Genomic DNA, 13,045 nt, shown 5'->3' on the forward strand with positions numbered 1-13,045 from the left:
CTTTTTGCTATTCGGCCGATGCGTATTGCTATGTAGCCTACGCACCCACTCGCGGACCTTTCACCGCGTTCTGATTGGCTCGCTTATCGGGCCGACTCTTCCGGAGCATAGATAGCGTACATTAATCAGCCGCCTAGGAAGCGCAGTAGGCCACCTAAGAACTCAACACCAGGAGGTCCTACAAAGAAGCAACGTGCGAATACAAAGGCAGACCTTGAGCGGAAGATTGCCCTACTAGAAGCGCAGGTACGGGGTTTACAGCCTGTCGTAGGAAGTACAGCGGAGTCGACAGGCCTGCCGCAGGCTCGTGAGGTGGCTGATGAGGATTTCAATGAGTATGCGGAGGATCTTGTTGATGAAAATTTACGTAGGTGCTTGTAGGCCAGCGGCGATGGAACAAGGGCCTCTATTAGGTGCGAAATCGACGGTTTGGGCATTCTCCTAGGCAGCTAAGGCACGTAGCTTTACACTAAATGGGAAGACTGCAGATGAAACGGAAAGGCTGAATATCAAACGGAAAGGCTGCACGTGCATTGAGTGAAGGCCCGGAGGAGCCGGCCCGATAAGCGAGCCAATCAGAACACGGTGAAAGGTCCGCGAGTAGGTGCGTAGGCTACATAGCAATACGCATCGGCCGAATAGCAAAAAGGGGTCGGCCACCTAGCACCGGCCGTAAAAAATGTAGCCGAGATACGGGAAACGCCAGCAGGGGTTAGAAAGGCCCGAGTAGAGTGCGGATGTGGACTTTTGGATTGTAGATGAGACTTGAGGGAACTGGGACCCAATTTCGGAAAGACGGAAGCTATGCCGAAGAATTACCTGCTTGAGATGACGATTAGTCGACATACATGCAGGGTCGCCTCTAGGACTTGCTTGAGCTGAGTAATCCCGAGCTCGCTTCGTCGCTTGTTGCGACGAGAAATAGATAGTTGGGGATGACGAGCCTACAACGTAATCTACTGCCCGCAGAGCATGGCGCTTGAAGTTATGAACGGAGGGATCTAGAGTTGTAGAGCCGGGATGCAGTCAGGACGGTAGTGGCTGTTGATAGTGCCATTTGCCGCTTTCGGCAAGTTCCGCTTTCGGCAAGTTCCGCTTTCGGCAAGGTGCCGCTTTCGGCAGACTAGTCTAGTTGAAGAGCTAATGTGCTTAGGTACCGTCGGCGGGCTCGGGACAGCGCAGTAGGTTCACTGGAGTCGGCAGGCTCGGGGAGGATGGGGTAGGTGATTCTGGGAACCAGCGGGGGCTGGAGCTTTGATACACAAGGTTGCGGCTGGGGATGGGTATAGTGGCGATTGGTGAGTTGGTGGAGTATGGGGTGAGTCGCGGATACCTCGTATCTGGAATTGGTACGTTCGGAGATTCGCCTGATACACACGATTGAAATCTTTGTGTTCGGGTTAATGGATGATAAGCTACGAAGCCGAATGGATGGGAAGTATGTAGGGCCATGTGGGTACATAGGGCCAAATACGTAGGTGGCACCTCCCGTCTGGATCTAAGCACGTCCGAGATCTCGGGGGGTCGGTGGGTCGATACACAAGATCAGAATTCAAGATACTGATGTTTGGAAGTACCTCGGAAAGAGATGCAACATAGATCCGGGGATTCGTGGGAGGCATGTCGGTGGTACTTCGCTTCTAGGCTTTAGCACATACGTGAAACAGTAGTTCGATAAAAAGGAAAGAAATCCCGAGGTCTAGATAATGATGGATAGGACTGAAAAAATGGCTGGGTATTTTTCCAAGCACTGGGTACGTACTTGGTACCTCATCTCTAGAATTCAATACATTGGGCATATAGAGGCTCGGATGATAGGATCGACACTCGAGATAACGATGTCATTGATAGCGCTTTATGGAAGATAGATGTTCTCAAGAGATAACAGGCCGTCGGAGATGGGACATCTTCAGGATTCTCATGTCTAGCATGCCGATACCTCGGCGGGTCGGCTGCTTCATCCACAAGATCGAGATCGAAGATGGCGATTGGAGTGTCCTCGGAGCACGTAGGAGAGATGGTAGAGAGAACCTGAATTTTGCGTGAGGTACGTAAGCTGCATCTCACCTCACCTCTAGATTTTAGAACATCCTGTGATCCGGAAGGCGGGGATTCGATATCCGGGATCAAAGTTCGAGGCTGTGGAGTGATGGGGTGCAATGAAGATTTACAACTCCATCCGAGAAATCGCCTACCACTGAGAATTGGTGAGAGATTGATAGGCAAACCCAGGGTCGACCAAGCCAGAACACGGATAGTGACTCGCCTCTCCAGACTCTATAGGATACCACCACTTCTCGCTGGCCGATTCTCACTCGGGGTCGAAGACGGTAGTTGTGCTAAGTCATGGAATGTCATGGGGCGTAAGCGAGTTGCTATCCTCGTCGGGGTTCCAACCTGTGTATCAGTCTCGTCGCTACCACACTGTTATCGCTGAGATTGGACAGAGTGGATGTATTTGGAGACTAACTAAGCATGGATATGATTAGGTAATTGGGTGAATAGTGCGTGGTATGTAGGTAGGCAATCAACTGCACATGGGTATTCGGGAAAGTCACCACCTAACGTCAGGATCGGCGAGTAGCGCCATGCTAGGTGCATCTCATGGTTCGATGATAGGTACCAGAACCGATCGCGATAGTTGATGATCGGCCGCTATTGGTTGAGAGCGCTGATCTTGGTGTTTCGTGAAAGATTAACCGAAAACAAACCCCGCTCATTTGCTTGGGACAGGGAACTACACCGAGACTCGCCGTTAGTTGCACATCTTCGAAGCGCTCTTTCCCTCCCGTACATAAGGAATTTAGAGAAGACCCCGTCCTGTCGTATAGGCGAGGTTGATGTAGATATCTCGCTTTTGTATCGTATGCGTAGCATGAAATCTGATTATGGACCTCTCATAGATGCATCGCCAAGGCTGATTCCGGAGGGAGGTTGATATATGCCTCCTGGCAGCCCCATAGCACTACGACGCCACTCCACTTTTCATGTACAAGCGTCGGCGAGCATCCAGGTGTATTTAAGTGCTAAGGCTAGCCCCGACTCCCCAAAGCTGCGCTTTGCGGAGTGATACGCAGCTACTATGCGCTACTCGTTTGGCCTTCAGCGTCTTGGGTTCATCACAGGTGCCCAGTCCTCGGGGCGACGCAAGATGACAGAAGTGATTCAGCGCCTAGGCATGTAAGAAGTGCGTGTTCGGCCGACGAGGTTCAGGCAACACGTGGAGCCGCATAGCCGGTTGGGCGATTGAGTGCGTAAGGTTTCCCATGCAGCCATGGTGCGGCGAGATGATGAAGCGCGCCGAGACAAGCCCCGAGCCGTAGCCGTGGTCGTGGCCGTGATGGTTCCGTGGCCGTGTGTCGTGGTCGTGATGTTTCTTGGTGCTGGAAGAGGCAGCTCGTTGCAGTGGCAGAGCAGACGTGCGGCGGGAAATTGAGGCTGGCTGTGGTTTTGTTTGACGACATCAATTAGTTGCGGTTAGGTACGAGGCTGAGTTGGACAGGAGAGCGTGCGTGTGAGGGTGGACCTGGCGAAGGGCCCTTGGGCCATGACTCTCGCAGGGTCCGAGTGTCCTTCTGGAAGCTGTGGATTGGGCCGCGGAATGCAGGATCCAGACACGGTTGGAACACGAATCGGCCCACGGCCCAATTAGAGGCCACTACGCCTGCCGCGGCATGGTGGGGCTGTCCAAAGGATTACACAGCCGTTGCGAAGGTGCGTGCTGAGGTGGCACGCCGGAGCCGCGTTAGGCTAGTGCAGAGCCGTGGACGAGTGTTGAGGAGCGCGAAGCTGGGGGGGATGCGGGACCGGAGGAGGAGGGTGTCACTGGGTGTGAGTGCTGGAAGAGGAATAGACCCGCTAGATATCCCATGGTCAGACGGGCGGAATACTCCAGACCCGTGTGACCTGTGTGGCTGAAGAGTCCACCAGCACGTGAGGTCGGCGGCTCAATTGCTGGAGCCTGAGGCCCAAAAAGGCAGAAAAGCGGTTGTCAGGCTGGCATCAACCAAGCATGAAAACAACGGTCGCAGTCGCTGTGGAATCTTGGAAAGCCACGGCTGGGCGCGTTTCTTTTGCGGGGCGGCGTCGAAAGCGGTATGCCGAGACGTGAGACATGTTTGATGCAACTTCTGGCGGCTGTTTCGAGCTGTGCTTCGTGCAAGCGCATCGTTCGCGCAACGTCTACGTGTGCATGCGACTAGATGCCGTTGCATGCAGAGCAGGAGCTACGTGCAGAAGTCTGTCCGCCCCTGATCCATGGGCATGAACCATAGATTTGAGCCCTGGACGTGAACCACGGCGGGGGGATGCCTGTAGCGCCTGTTTCCCAGCATCGCAGCAGTGCTCTCCGAGGTCAAATTCTGGCTGTCGTGAGTGGCCGGATGCTGGCTGCCTGCCGCACTACTAAGCACAATGAGGGCGGACAAGTGTGGTGGTGATATACACGGGGTGGGATGAGATTAAAAGCGACCTTGGAACGATGGCCGCGCCAAGCAGGGGATAGCGCGGCCCTCTCTCCAGCATTCCCAGGCGGCCCTGGCCAGCCGTGGCAGAGATGGCTTCGTGAGACCGACTGCCCACCCCGGGCCGTCAACGCTGCGTGGTGGTGCTGGCGCTGGCGGCCTCTGGTGGAGGGTGCGGCAGGGGGCGTAAGGAGCGGCGTCTGGACGAGAAAGACGCCCCGGAGGCCACGCGATGGGCCGTTGCGGTGTGGCGGCACCATTTCGCGTGGCAAGAGACCGCCGTGAGCTAGGGCAAGACTCGGGGAGCAAGTCGATGTGTGAATTGTGCCAGACGTCCAATCGCTCCGTAGATACATGGTGCTACTGCAGGCGCCGCAATACATAGACGTGAGGCAGCCCGCAGCGTTGACAGCATATCCCACCTACCCAGTTCGCAACCGACCGCTGGAACCGCAACCGCATTGCCGCCCTCGACATTCACCCACCGCAGTGACACAGGACCCGCCCAGGTACGCCGCCGTGCGCCCACGCATCGAGAACGAGTGCCAGTCGCAATCCAAGCCCAATTCGCAGCGAATCAGCGCACCCGCGCCGCTCCAGCCCCCGGCCCGCATCTGCTTCTTCCAGTCCGCCGGGCCTTCGTTCGTCACCGCATCCATCCCTCGACCCTCGAGACACCACCACAACTCGCCCTCTGCTCCACGCGCCCGCCCGACCCGCCGACGCACCTGTCGTTTGAGCCAGCTACGCACTGCTTTCACAGTGCCATCGCGCGCCGCTGTCCGCTGTCGCTAGTCGCCTGCCGCCGACACCGCCGGCTCAACTCGCCCAAGCCGTGAAGCTGGATTCACAGGAGACCTCGACGCCGCCACCCCTCTACTACTCGCCTGTCACCAGCGACCGAGGGCGCGAGTCCACTGCCGACACCACTCCCATCAGCACCCCCGTCGAGGCTGCCTGCTCCCCTCACTTTGGCCGCAAGCGAGGCGAGAAGGACCTCTACTTCTCGTGGCACGCCCGCCGCAAGCCTCACGAGCTCGGCTCTGGCCACAGGAGCGTCGAGCTCCACGACGCCGATCTTCTGTTCGACGACGCGGGCGACTGCAGCTTTCCTCTGTTCCCCGAGTCGCCCCCGCGGCACACGGTATTCGACATGGCCACAGCAGCCTCGCCCATCGACATCTCAACGCCACCACGCTTCAACTCGACCTCTCCCCGCAATCCCGCCAGCAATCTGACCTCTGCGTTGCAGGGTGCTTCGGCTCACGATTACCATGATGCAGTCCTGAACATCGGCGGAGCGACCCAGGAATCCCGCGACGGCAGACTCAGCGTTGGCGGGCGCCATGATTCCATCAGCACCGGTCTTGGCGGATCCTACTATGGCTCAGGCGCACGACCGATATCCATGAAAGACCGCCCACGCCGCGAGAGCAACACGGGCAGCTTCATGGGCGGTATGTCTTGGGGCGGCGTTTCCGTCGGCAGCTTCATCAGAGACGAGTAGGTACCCCTCATTCACCTGTCTCACCAACTCGGCGCCTGTCATGCTCCTCCGCCACTCCACCTGCTAATACACGCTGCTTCTATAGTATCTTCATGGGCGGAACCTCGCCTGCCTTCAACCAGTCGCCCTCGTACCACTCATCCTCATATCTGCCAAAAATGGAGGCCAATTTCATGAAGGACTTCTCTTGTTGCGGCCTCGTCCTTGACACGCTGCACGAGCTGCTCCAGCACTACGAGGAGAAGCACGCTAACCCCCCAAACATGCGAACCTCGCAATCTGTGCAGGAAGGACTGCCCGGCAGCAGTAATGCAAACGGCTCATCCGGAGCAGCTCCCGCAGTCCAGGCTCAACCAGACTCCGCCACACAAACACAACACGGCTTCCGGACACCGACGACAACGCCAGCGAACACCTTCAGGTCGCAGCGAATAGGCTCGGATGGATTCAATAGAACAAACTTGTCGACAGTGCAGGATATGGATTCCTTGGAGGACATGGAGATGGACGATGCAGACCCTCTCCCGCAAATCGATGAGAACCCATTGATGGGCAATTATCAGCGACCTCACGACACCCCCGCGTCTAACGGACTACCACAACTAAACGTGAACGCCGCCAACACAGTGGCTCACTCAGGTTTACGTACATCGACTCCCACTACCCCGGCGGCTGGACATCAAGGGTTCGGGTTGCAACACAACCCCACTGTTTCATCCGTGAACACGCCGACCCTCGGGACCACGCAGCAACAAAATCGGTCATCACCTGACTCATCGCACCCTGGAACGCCTGCCGAGCTGCTGGACTTCGATTTTACCGGGTTACCCATGCAAATGGGCGCGGGCATGATGCAGGGGTCCGACAATTTTAACTTTGGATTCCAGAACGGCATATCCAACTTTGACGGGACCATTGACCAGCCGGCGAAGCGGCTTTACAGCAAGCAAGGTGGTCCCAACCAGCAACAGCTGCAGATGGCTTTCCAGAACTACCAGATGGGCAATGACAACGGCGAGTTCGCCAAGTTACGCCAGCAGCAGATCACGTCTGGCAATCTGAACATGGCCCCAATGCAATTCCAGGAAGAGGTCAAGCCGTTCAGGTGTCCAGTCATTGGGTGCGAGAAGGCATACAAGAACCAGAATGGCCTCAAGTATCACAAAGTGGTAAGGATTCCCAATGGCGCAAGCATCGCAATCTTCACAATCGACTTTATACTAACGCGTCCCAGCACGGCCACCAAAACCAACAGCTCAAGGAAAACGATGACGGCACCTTCTCCATTGTCGACCCCCTTACGTCGATCCCATACCCTGGCACCGTAGGAATGGAGAAAGAGAAACCATACAAGTGTGAACACTGCGGGAAGCGCTACAAGAACCTCAATGGTCTTAAGTATCATCGCGGACACTCAAACCCGTGTAACCCAGACCTGAGGATGAACCAGCTAGCGGCCATGGGTTTGGGACCCAACAACCTGCAAGGCCCGAACGTGAATGTCGCAGGCGCGGGCTTCTTATCATGAGCTCACACTTCCCTTTCCCTGGTACATATACCCGCTTACACGGCCACTGACGAGAATATGGGTGGTGTTCTGATGACTGATTGTTTTGGTATGGTTGATTATTGCTTCTTTCTTGTCGTTATTGTCATCACTCGACTCTTCTTTCCTTACTTCTCTTAATTCCCTCTCTACCATGGCGTTTAGAGGCTGCAGCCAGACAGGCTAGCCCGACAAAAAGTACTGCTTGAGCATGCGCGGATACGCCCCATCGCTTTCCTTCTTGGAAGTCTGCACGGCGTGTCTTGTTCTCGTTTCTTGTTTATAGAAGGTGTTGGTGGTTGGTTGGACTCTGTCACGAGATTCGGTATTTTTCTGTTAATAGAATCGAGATTACGGAATGACCTCTGTCAACGTCTTCTTTTAATTCCCTAGACTGATTTTTTAACTCTTTTGGATACCAAGTCAAGGTCGGGGGATCTCCTCTCTTTGTTTGATATCCGCTTTTCTGCTTCTCCTGTGTTATTTTTTGCTATCACGTCCTCGATGGGTGTCTATAGAGTTTTGAAAAGTTATAAGGATTATACTCCCTACCCTTTCTTGCTATTGCCAAGGCTGTCAGCCTTCAACACGCCTCTTGCCAACTTGAACAAGACGTAAGTTTCTCTACTCGGATGGTCCGTAAACTCTCTGCATAGTCCCGGCGACAGTAGTCTACACCAATCAAATCTCAGTACTGCGATTCGCTGTGCGTATGCTCCCCGCAAACAAACCCCAGCTCTCCCCATTTCTCCTACACCAGAGGCCGGTACAATCTCGCTCCTCGCTCTGCAACACCACCTCCCCGGAGCTCGCTCCGCTCAATGCCCAGATCTCACTCCTACACCCCAGATCCCCGTTACATCTGAAACACTCTGACCCTCAGCCGCAGCGTGCATTCTCAGATTCCTAGTCCGGGTTTACGGATCACCTTTACCCCCCTCCCCCTCCTCCTCGTCGGGCTCGCACATCTCTCGTTCCCCAAGCATCTTGGCCCCGGAGCACACTCGATCGCGCTTACCTCCCCTTCCAATCCCGACCCTCATGTGCCCCCGGAGTTGCGTAATCATCTACCCATCACTTCAACCTTCTCACCCCATCCACCCAATAACCCCCCTCAAAAAAACCCCCACCCGTACACCCGCCCACCTTCTCCACCCGACCCGAAACCCAGCGGGCCGAGGCATCGTCGACGCACGCGCCCAATCCCCGCACTGCCTGAGCGGGCTACGTATAAGACGTGTCCCAGCCCTTCCTCGGACGGGCCGGCGGGGTTGTGGGCACGCCCGACGGAGGAGAAGCCGTCCGGTGGAGATGGGGCTCGGCGGGTGGTGGTGGTGGTGGTGGCGGTTTCACAGTTGGCGCCGTGTGCGATCGCACTTCTAGCTTGAGATTTGGGGTTTGTTTAGGGGGGTGAGGAGGGGTTGGGGAAGGGACAGCGGAAGGGGAGGGGAGGGGAGGGGTGGCTAGGCTGACATAGGATGATGGTGTGGCAGGTAGGGGGTTGGCTTGGGCTGAGGTGGAGTGCTTGGAGTGGCTTTTGGGCGAGAGGGATAGGGGTTGGGGTAAGGGTGTGGGCTACGCGGTATAGTTTTGAGATTGCGTGGAGAGGAGGCGTCTGGGGTTCCATGGGAGCTGTCTAGGTGAGGGTGGGCGGAAAAGAGGCATGAGACTCATGAAAAGAAGGACTGGGGGGGTCTCCTTTTTTTTTCTACTTTTGGGTAAGGTATCGGAATTATGTACGAAGACATGTAGCAAAACTCGCTCTTGATTCCTTGTGGAAGTCTCCCGAATTGCCCTCTCGCGCGCGCGCCTCTCGGAATGCTGAGAACCTGGGAAACAAACGCGCGAAGACGAGGATTCCACCATCGTGACGAGTGGTTGTTGGATTGGAATGAGGGGTCCGGCATCTCGCCGCATCAATCCGCCTGCTCTGCTACTCCCTGCCCACTACTAAAAGAGGTCGCAATTCACTGCGCAGGATGCACACTCACGTGACGTGGCCTCAAAGCACGTGCAACCGCTTTGCCCCCCCATTCCACTGGGTATAAAATTATGTCTCTTCCCGTGTTTTTCTCTATTATTTAGGTGCGTTCGTTAGATTGGTCGAATCGCACCTTTGAGGAGGTGATGGAGTGGTAGCGGTGGAAGTCTGGAAGCAAAACCGCAGGTGGTGGTGGTTTTCGATGTGTTCAACAACCGGCCATGGGAGGGGCCATGGTGTGGTTCAAATGAGCGGTAGGAACAGCCCGTGGAGAAGCGGAGGCGGTGGGGTTGGCCGGTGTCTGGGGGGTCTGCTGATGATGACCATTAACACGCGCTGATAGAGTACAATGTCGAAAATGGGTAGGTGCTGAGCAACAGTAATGTTAAGATGAGTAAAAACGATTAGTTACGGGGAATCGAGGTGGAGGGGATGGGTTGGAGCTGATGGGCATGGAGATTAATATCAGATGTGTGATTAGGTGGGACACCTGAAATAGACTAAACGGCGTGGGCTGAGGAGAGACAACGAGGCGCCTCCGTGGACATTCTGACTACTTTTGTTGGAAGAAGTCACGGATCTAACCGCGCAAGAAAATTCTTGCTAGGGGTGGAGGGCCCCTCCAAGAGGTACGCGCTGTACAGCTGATGTAGTCCCTTTGATTGGAAGAAGTCACGGATCTAACTCTGTAAGAGGATTTTTTGGTAGGTTTTAAGGGTACACAGAGAGTACACGGAGGGATACGCGCTGTACAGCTGATGTAGTTTCTTTAATTGGAAGAAGTCACAGATCTAACCGCGTAAGACGCTTTTCGGTAAACACGGTGGGCACGTAAAGGGGTACTCTAGTTGCCCCTAGCGTAGTCCCTTTTGTTAAAACAAGTCACGGATCCAACCGCGTGAGAGGATTCCTGGTAGGGGCGCACGGCACTTAAAAGCATATGCTACGTGCACCTAACGTACTGCCATTTTCTTCACGTAACCAAGCCTTATTCAGGAGTTCACCCCCGCCCTCTTCTTAGACCCTCAAAGCATCTCTATACTCCTCCACAAACTCCCTCACCACCTCCACAAACCCCTCCACCTCCTCGCGCGTCGTACCGAGTATCAAACTTATCAACCCCCGCGTTGCAACCCAATACCCCTTCTCAATCGCCCAGAAGTAAAACAACCCCCTTAACGCCTCCTCAAACCCCCCGTAGTCAACCTCAAGATCCTCTACACTGCGTATCTCCGCAGCGGGGTTAGGCACGAAATGGACCGTGTTAACGGCGCCGAGTCCGGTGACTTTCATCTTCGTTCCCGCGCCGACCTCGTTCAACCTCGCGCGTAGTTCGTCGCCAAGCGCGTTCAGCTCGAGACACGCGGAGGGCGTGTAGATCTGGGGTAAAGCGACGAGCCCGCACGCCATAGCAAGCGAATTGTTGTTGAAGGTGCCGGAGTGCGGGACTGGCGACGTGCGGGGGTCGTAGACTGCCATCAGATCGGCTCGGCCGCCGAAGGCGCCTATGCCGATGCCGCCGGCAATGTTTTTGCCGAGAGTAGTGAGGTCGGGGGATAGGGGCTGGTGGGTGATGGGGTGGAGGATGGTGGATTGGAGGCCGGAGGGGGCGAGGCGGAAGGTCATTACTTCGTCGAGGATGAAGATGATGGAGTTCTGGGGCGGGTGGTGTTAGCATTGGGTCTTTACAAAGATATACAGTTGAGCCTTTCAAAGGATTGAGTGATGAATGTGGTTGAAATCGAGTCGACATACGAATCTACATTCGTCCTGTATAGCGTGCAAGAACTCCGCCGATCCGGGGATACCTCCCCCGGCGCCCATCATCCCCTCGACCAACACGGCTGCCAATTCCCCCTTGTGCTGTGTTATCAGCTCCCTCAGTCCAGCAACATCGTTGTATTTTCCAATTAACCACTCGTCCCGGTCTACATTGTTGACTGCTACACCTGCCGCAAACCCTAACACGCCACCGTGATACGCGCCCTTGAAAACTAGCACTTTACGTCTCCTAGTGTGGATCTTTGCGATAATGAGGGCGTAGAGGTTCGCTTCGGTACCGGAGTTGCAGAAGCGGAGTTGCTCGATGCATTTTACGCGTTCCTTAATGACCGCGGCAAATTGGCTCTCTGTGGACGTCGTAGCACCAAGATTCAGTCCCACAGAGGAAATGGTCTTGACGAGTGTCATTTGGATCTTGAGCTGCGAGTGCCCGAAGAGGCCGGCGGTCATATCGCCCACAAGGTCGAGGTAATGATGGCCGTCAGCATCCAGTAGTGTGTTTCCAGTTCCGGAAGTGATGTAGAGAGGAAAGGGGGAAGCGTGGAGGACTGAACGAGTGTTGCCGCCCGGGAGGTGCGATGTTGCTTCTACGTGCAAGCGGGATGAAGTTGGGTTGGCGGTGGTGTAGCGCTGATGGGCGGTAGCGAGGGCTATGTTCAGGCGAGCATGGGTCTGGGCTTGTGGGAGCTTTGTAGAGAAGTAATTCAGTTGGGTTTTGGGCTTGGAGTCAAGGATTGTGCCGGGACTCATGATGGAGTTTGAGAACGATAATGAGATCTGAAGTTCCAATGTATCTCTTTCTTTAGATGGCAGAGAGCAGTGAAGCTATGAGATGGGAAATTTGGAACCAGGGAGTGGAAAAAACTGATGAGTGACGCAAAATATATATAGAGAACTTTTCTCGGGTTTGGAATTGAAAATCTCGGGTTTGAGATAGCGGGGTGTTTTGCTCCAAAATGGTTTAGTCAAGTATCTAGGTAGGTCTGCTCAACGTTATACAGCGATAATACCTGCTCACGATGAGGTTTCGGATTGCATGTGTGAAAGGTGGTCAGAGGATGGAGATGGGGTGCATGCTTACTCATTGAATTCCTCACACAGTAACCGGATGTGGACCTATCTAGGCGAACCTAACTTCCCGGTGACCAAAGCATTAAAGTATTGAGAATCCTATGAAGTTTCCTCCATTTTTCACCTTGGTATAAGACAGGCATGGCATGTCTTACTAGTAGTTCCGCTGTCCACAAAATTACAACACCTTATACTTGTCACGTGACGCCGCAGCTCTTCTTCGCAACGTCAATGCACAACGACCACTGAGGCAGCATGTCGCTGATCAAGTCTATGATCACGTAGCGACGTAAATGAGATACAAAAGCATACCTACCGAATGTACCCACGGCCCAAGAAAGAGGAATATATGCGCTTGTGCGGCACAGCGCCATCCTTCTCGAAGCGCCCATCATCACCAAGAATCCCAACCACAGCGGCACAGTCTCCGCCATTAACAACCAACGAAATAAGCGCCCGTATGCATTTGAAATTGTCTAACTCTTTTCTACATCTTCACGATCGCAAATTGCTCCTACACGCATGAAACCAGTGACTCTAATGTTTCATGCCCGCCCTCGCCGCCATGGGATTAGCTCCTTCCAAACTGTGCCACACAGAGCACTGCCTCTGCTGCGGAATATGAAATTCTTGGTATACGTTGAATAGAAACTGCTGCATTTCCTTCTCTTCCCCTGGTCCTGGTTTGTTCTTCC

The 13,045-nt window shown here is 54.7% G+C and overlaps 2 protein-coding genes across 2 annotated transcripts; one reads left to right on the forward strand and one right to left on the reverse strand.

The window, feature by feature from the left end:
* Positions 1-3,274: 3,274 nt before the first annotated feature.
* On the forward strand, positions 3,275-7,498 carry BDZ99DRAFT_477710 (uncharacterized protein; the record flags this gene model as incomplete). Its single annotated transcript, XM_033722129.1, has 8 exons — positions 3,275-3,419; positions 3,482-3,714; positions 3,931-4,095; positions 4,531-4,649; positions 4,849-4,972; positions 5,227-5,966; positions 6,056-7,139; positions 7,205-7,498. The coding sequence occupies 8 exons, from the start codon at positions 3,275-3,277 to the stop codon at positions 7,496-7,498; spliced, it is 2,904 nt and encodes a 967-aa protein (XP_033575116.1).
* Positions 7,499-10,423: 2,925 nt separating this feature from the next.
* BDZ99DRAFT_48209 (acetylornithine aminotransferase) lies at positions 10,424-12,288 on the reverse strand. Its single transcript, XM_033722460.1, has 2 exons — positions 11,253-12,288; positions 10,424-11,153 (listed from the first exon to the last, which is right to left on the reverse strand). The coding sequence occupies exons 1-2, from the start codon at positions 12,027-12,029 to the stop codon at positions 10,515-10,517; spliced, it is 1,416 nt and encodes a 471-aa protein (XP_033575117.1). The 5' UTR covers positions 12,030-12,288; the 3' UTR covers positions 10,424-10,514.
* Positions 12,289-13,045: the final 757 nt, after the last annotated feature.

Source organism: Mytilinidion resinicola (assembly GCF_010093595.1).
Source record: "Mytilinidion resinicola strain CBS 304.34 unplaced genomic scaffold BDZ99scaffold_12, whole genome shotgun sequence".
Classification (NCBI taxonomy): domain Eukaryota; kingdom Fungi; phylum Ascomycota; class Dothideomycetes; order Mytilinidiales; family Mytilinidiaceae; genus Mytilinidion; species Mytilinidion resinicola.

Coding starts and splice junctions, on each gene's coding strand:
- BDZ99DRAFT_48209 (XM_033722460.1), bottom strand. CDS start 12,029: ATGAGTCCCGGCACAATCCTTGACTCCAAGCCCAAAACCCAACTGAAT. Junction 11,154..11,252: donor TACAGGACGAATGTAGATTC/GTATGTCGACTC, acceptor CACCCGCCCCAG/AACTCCATCATCTTCATCCT.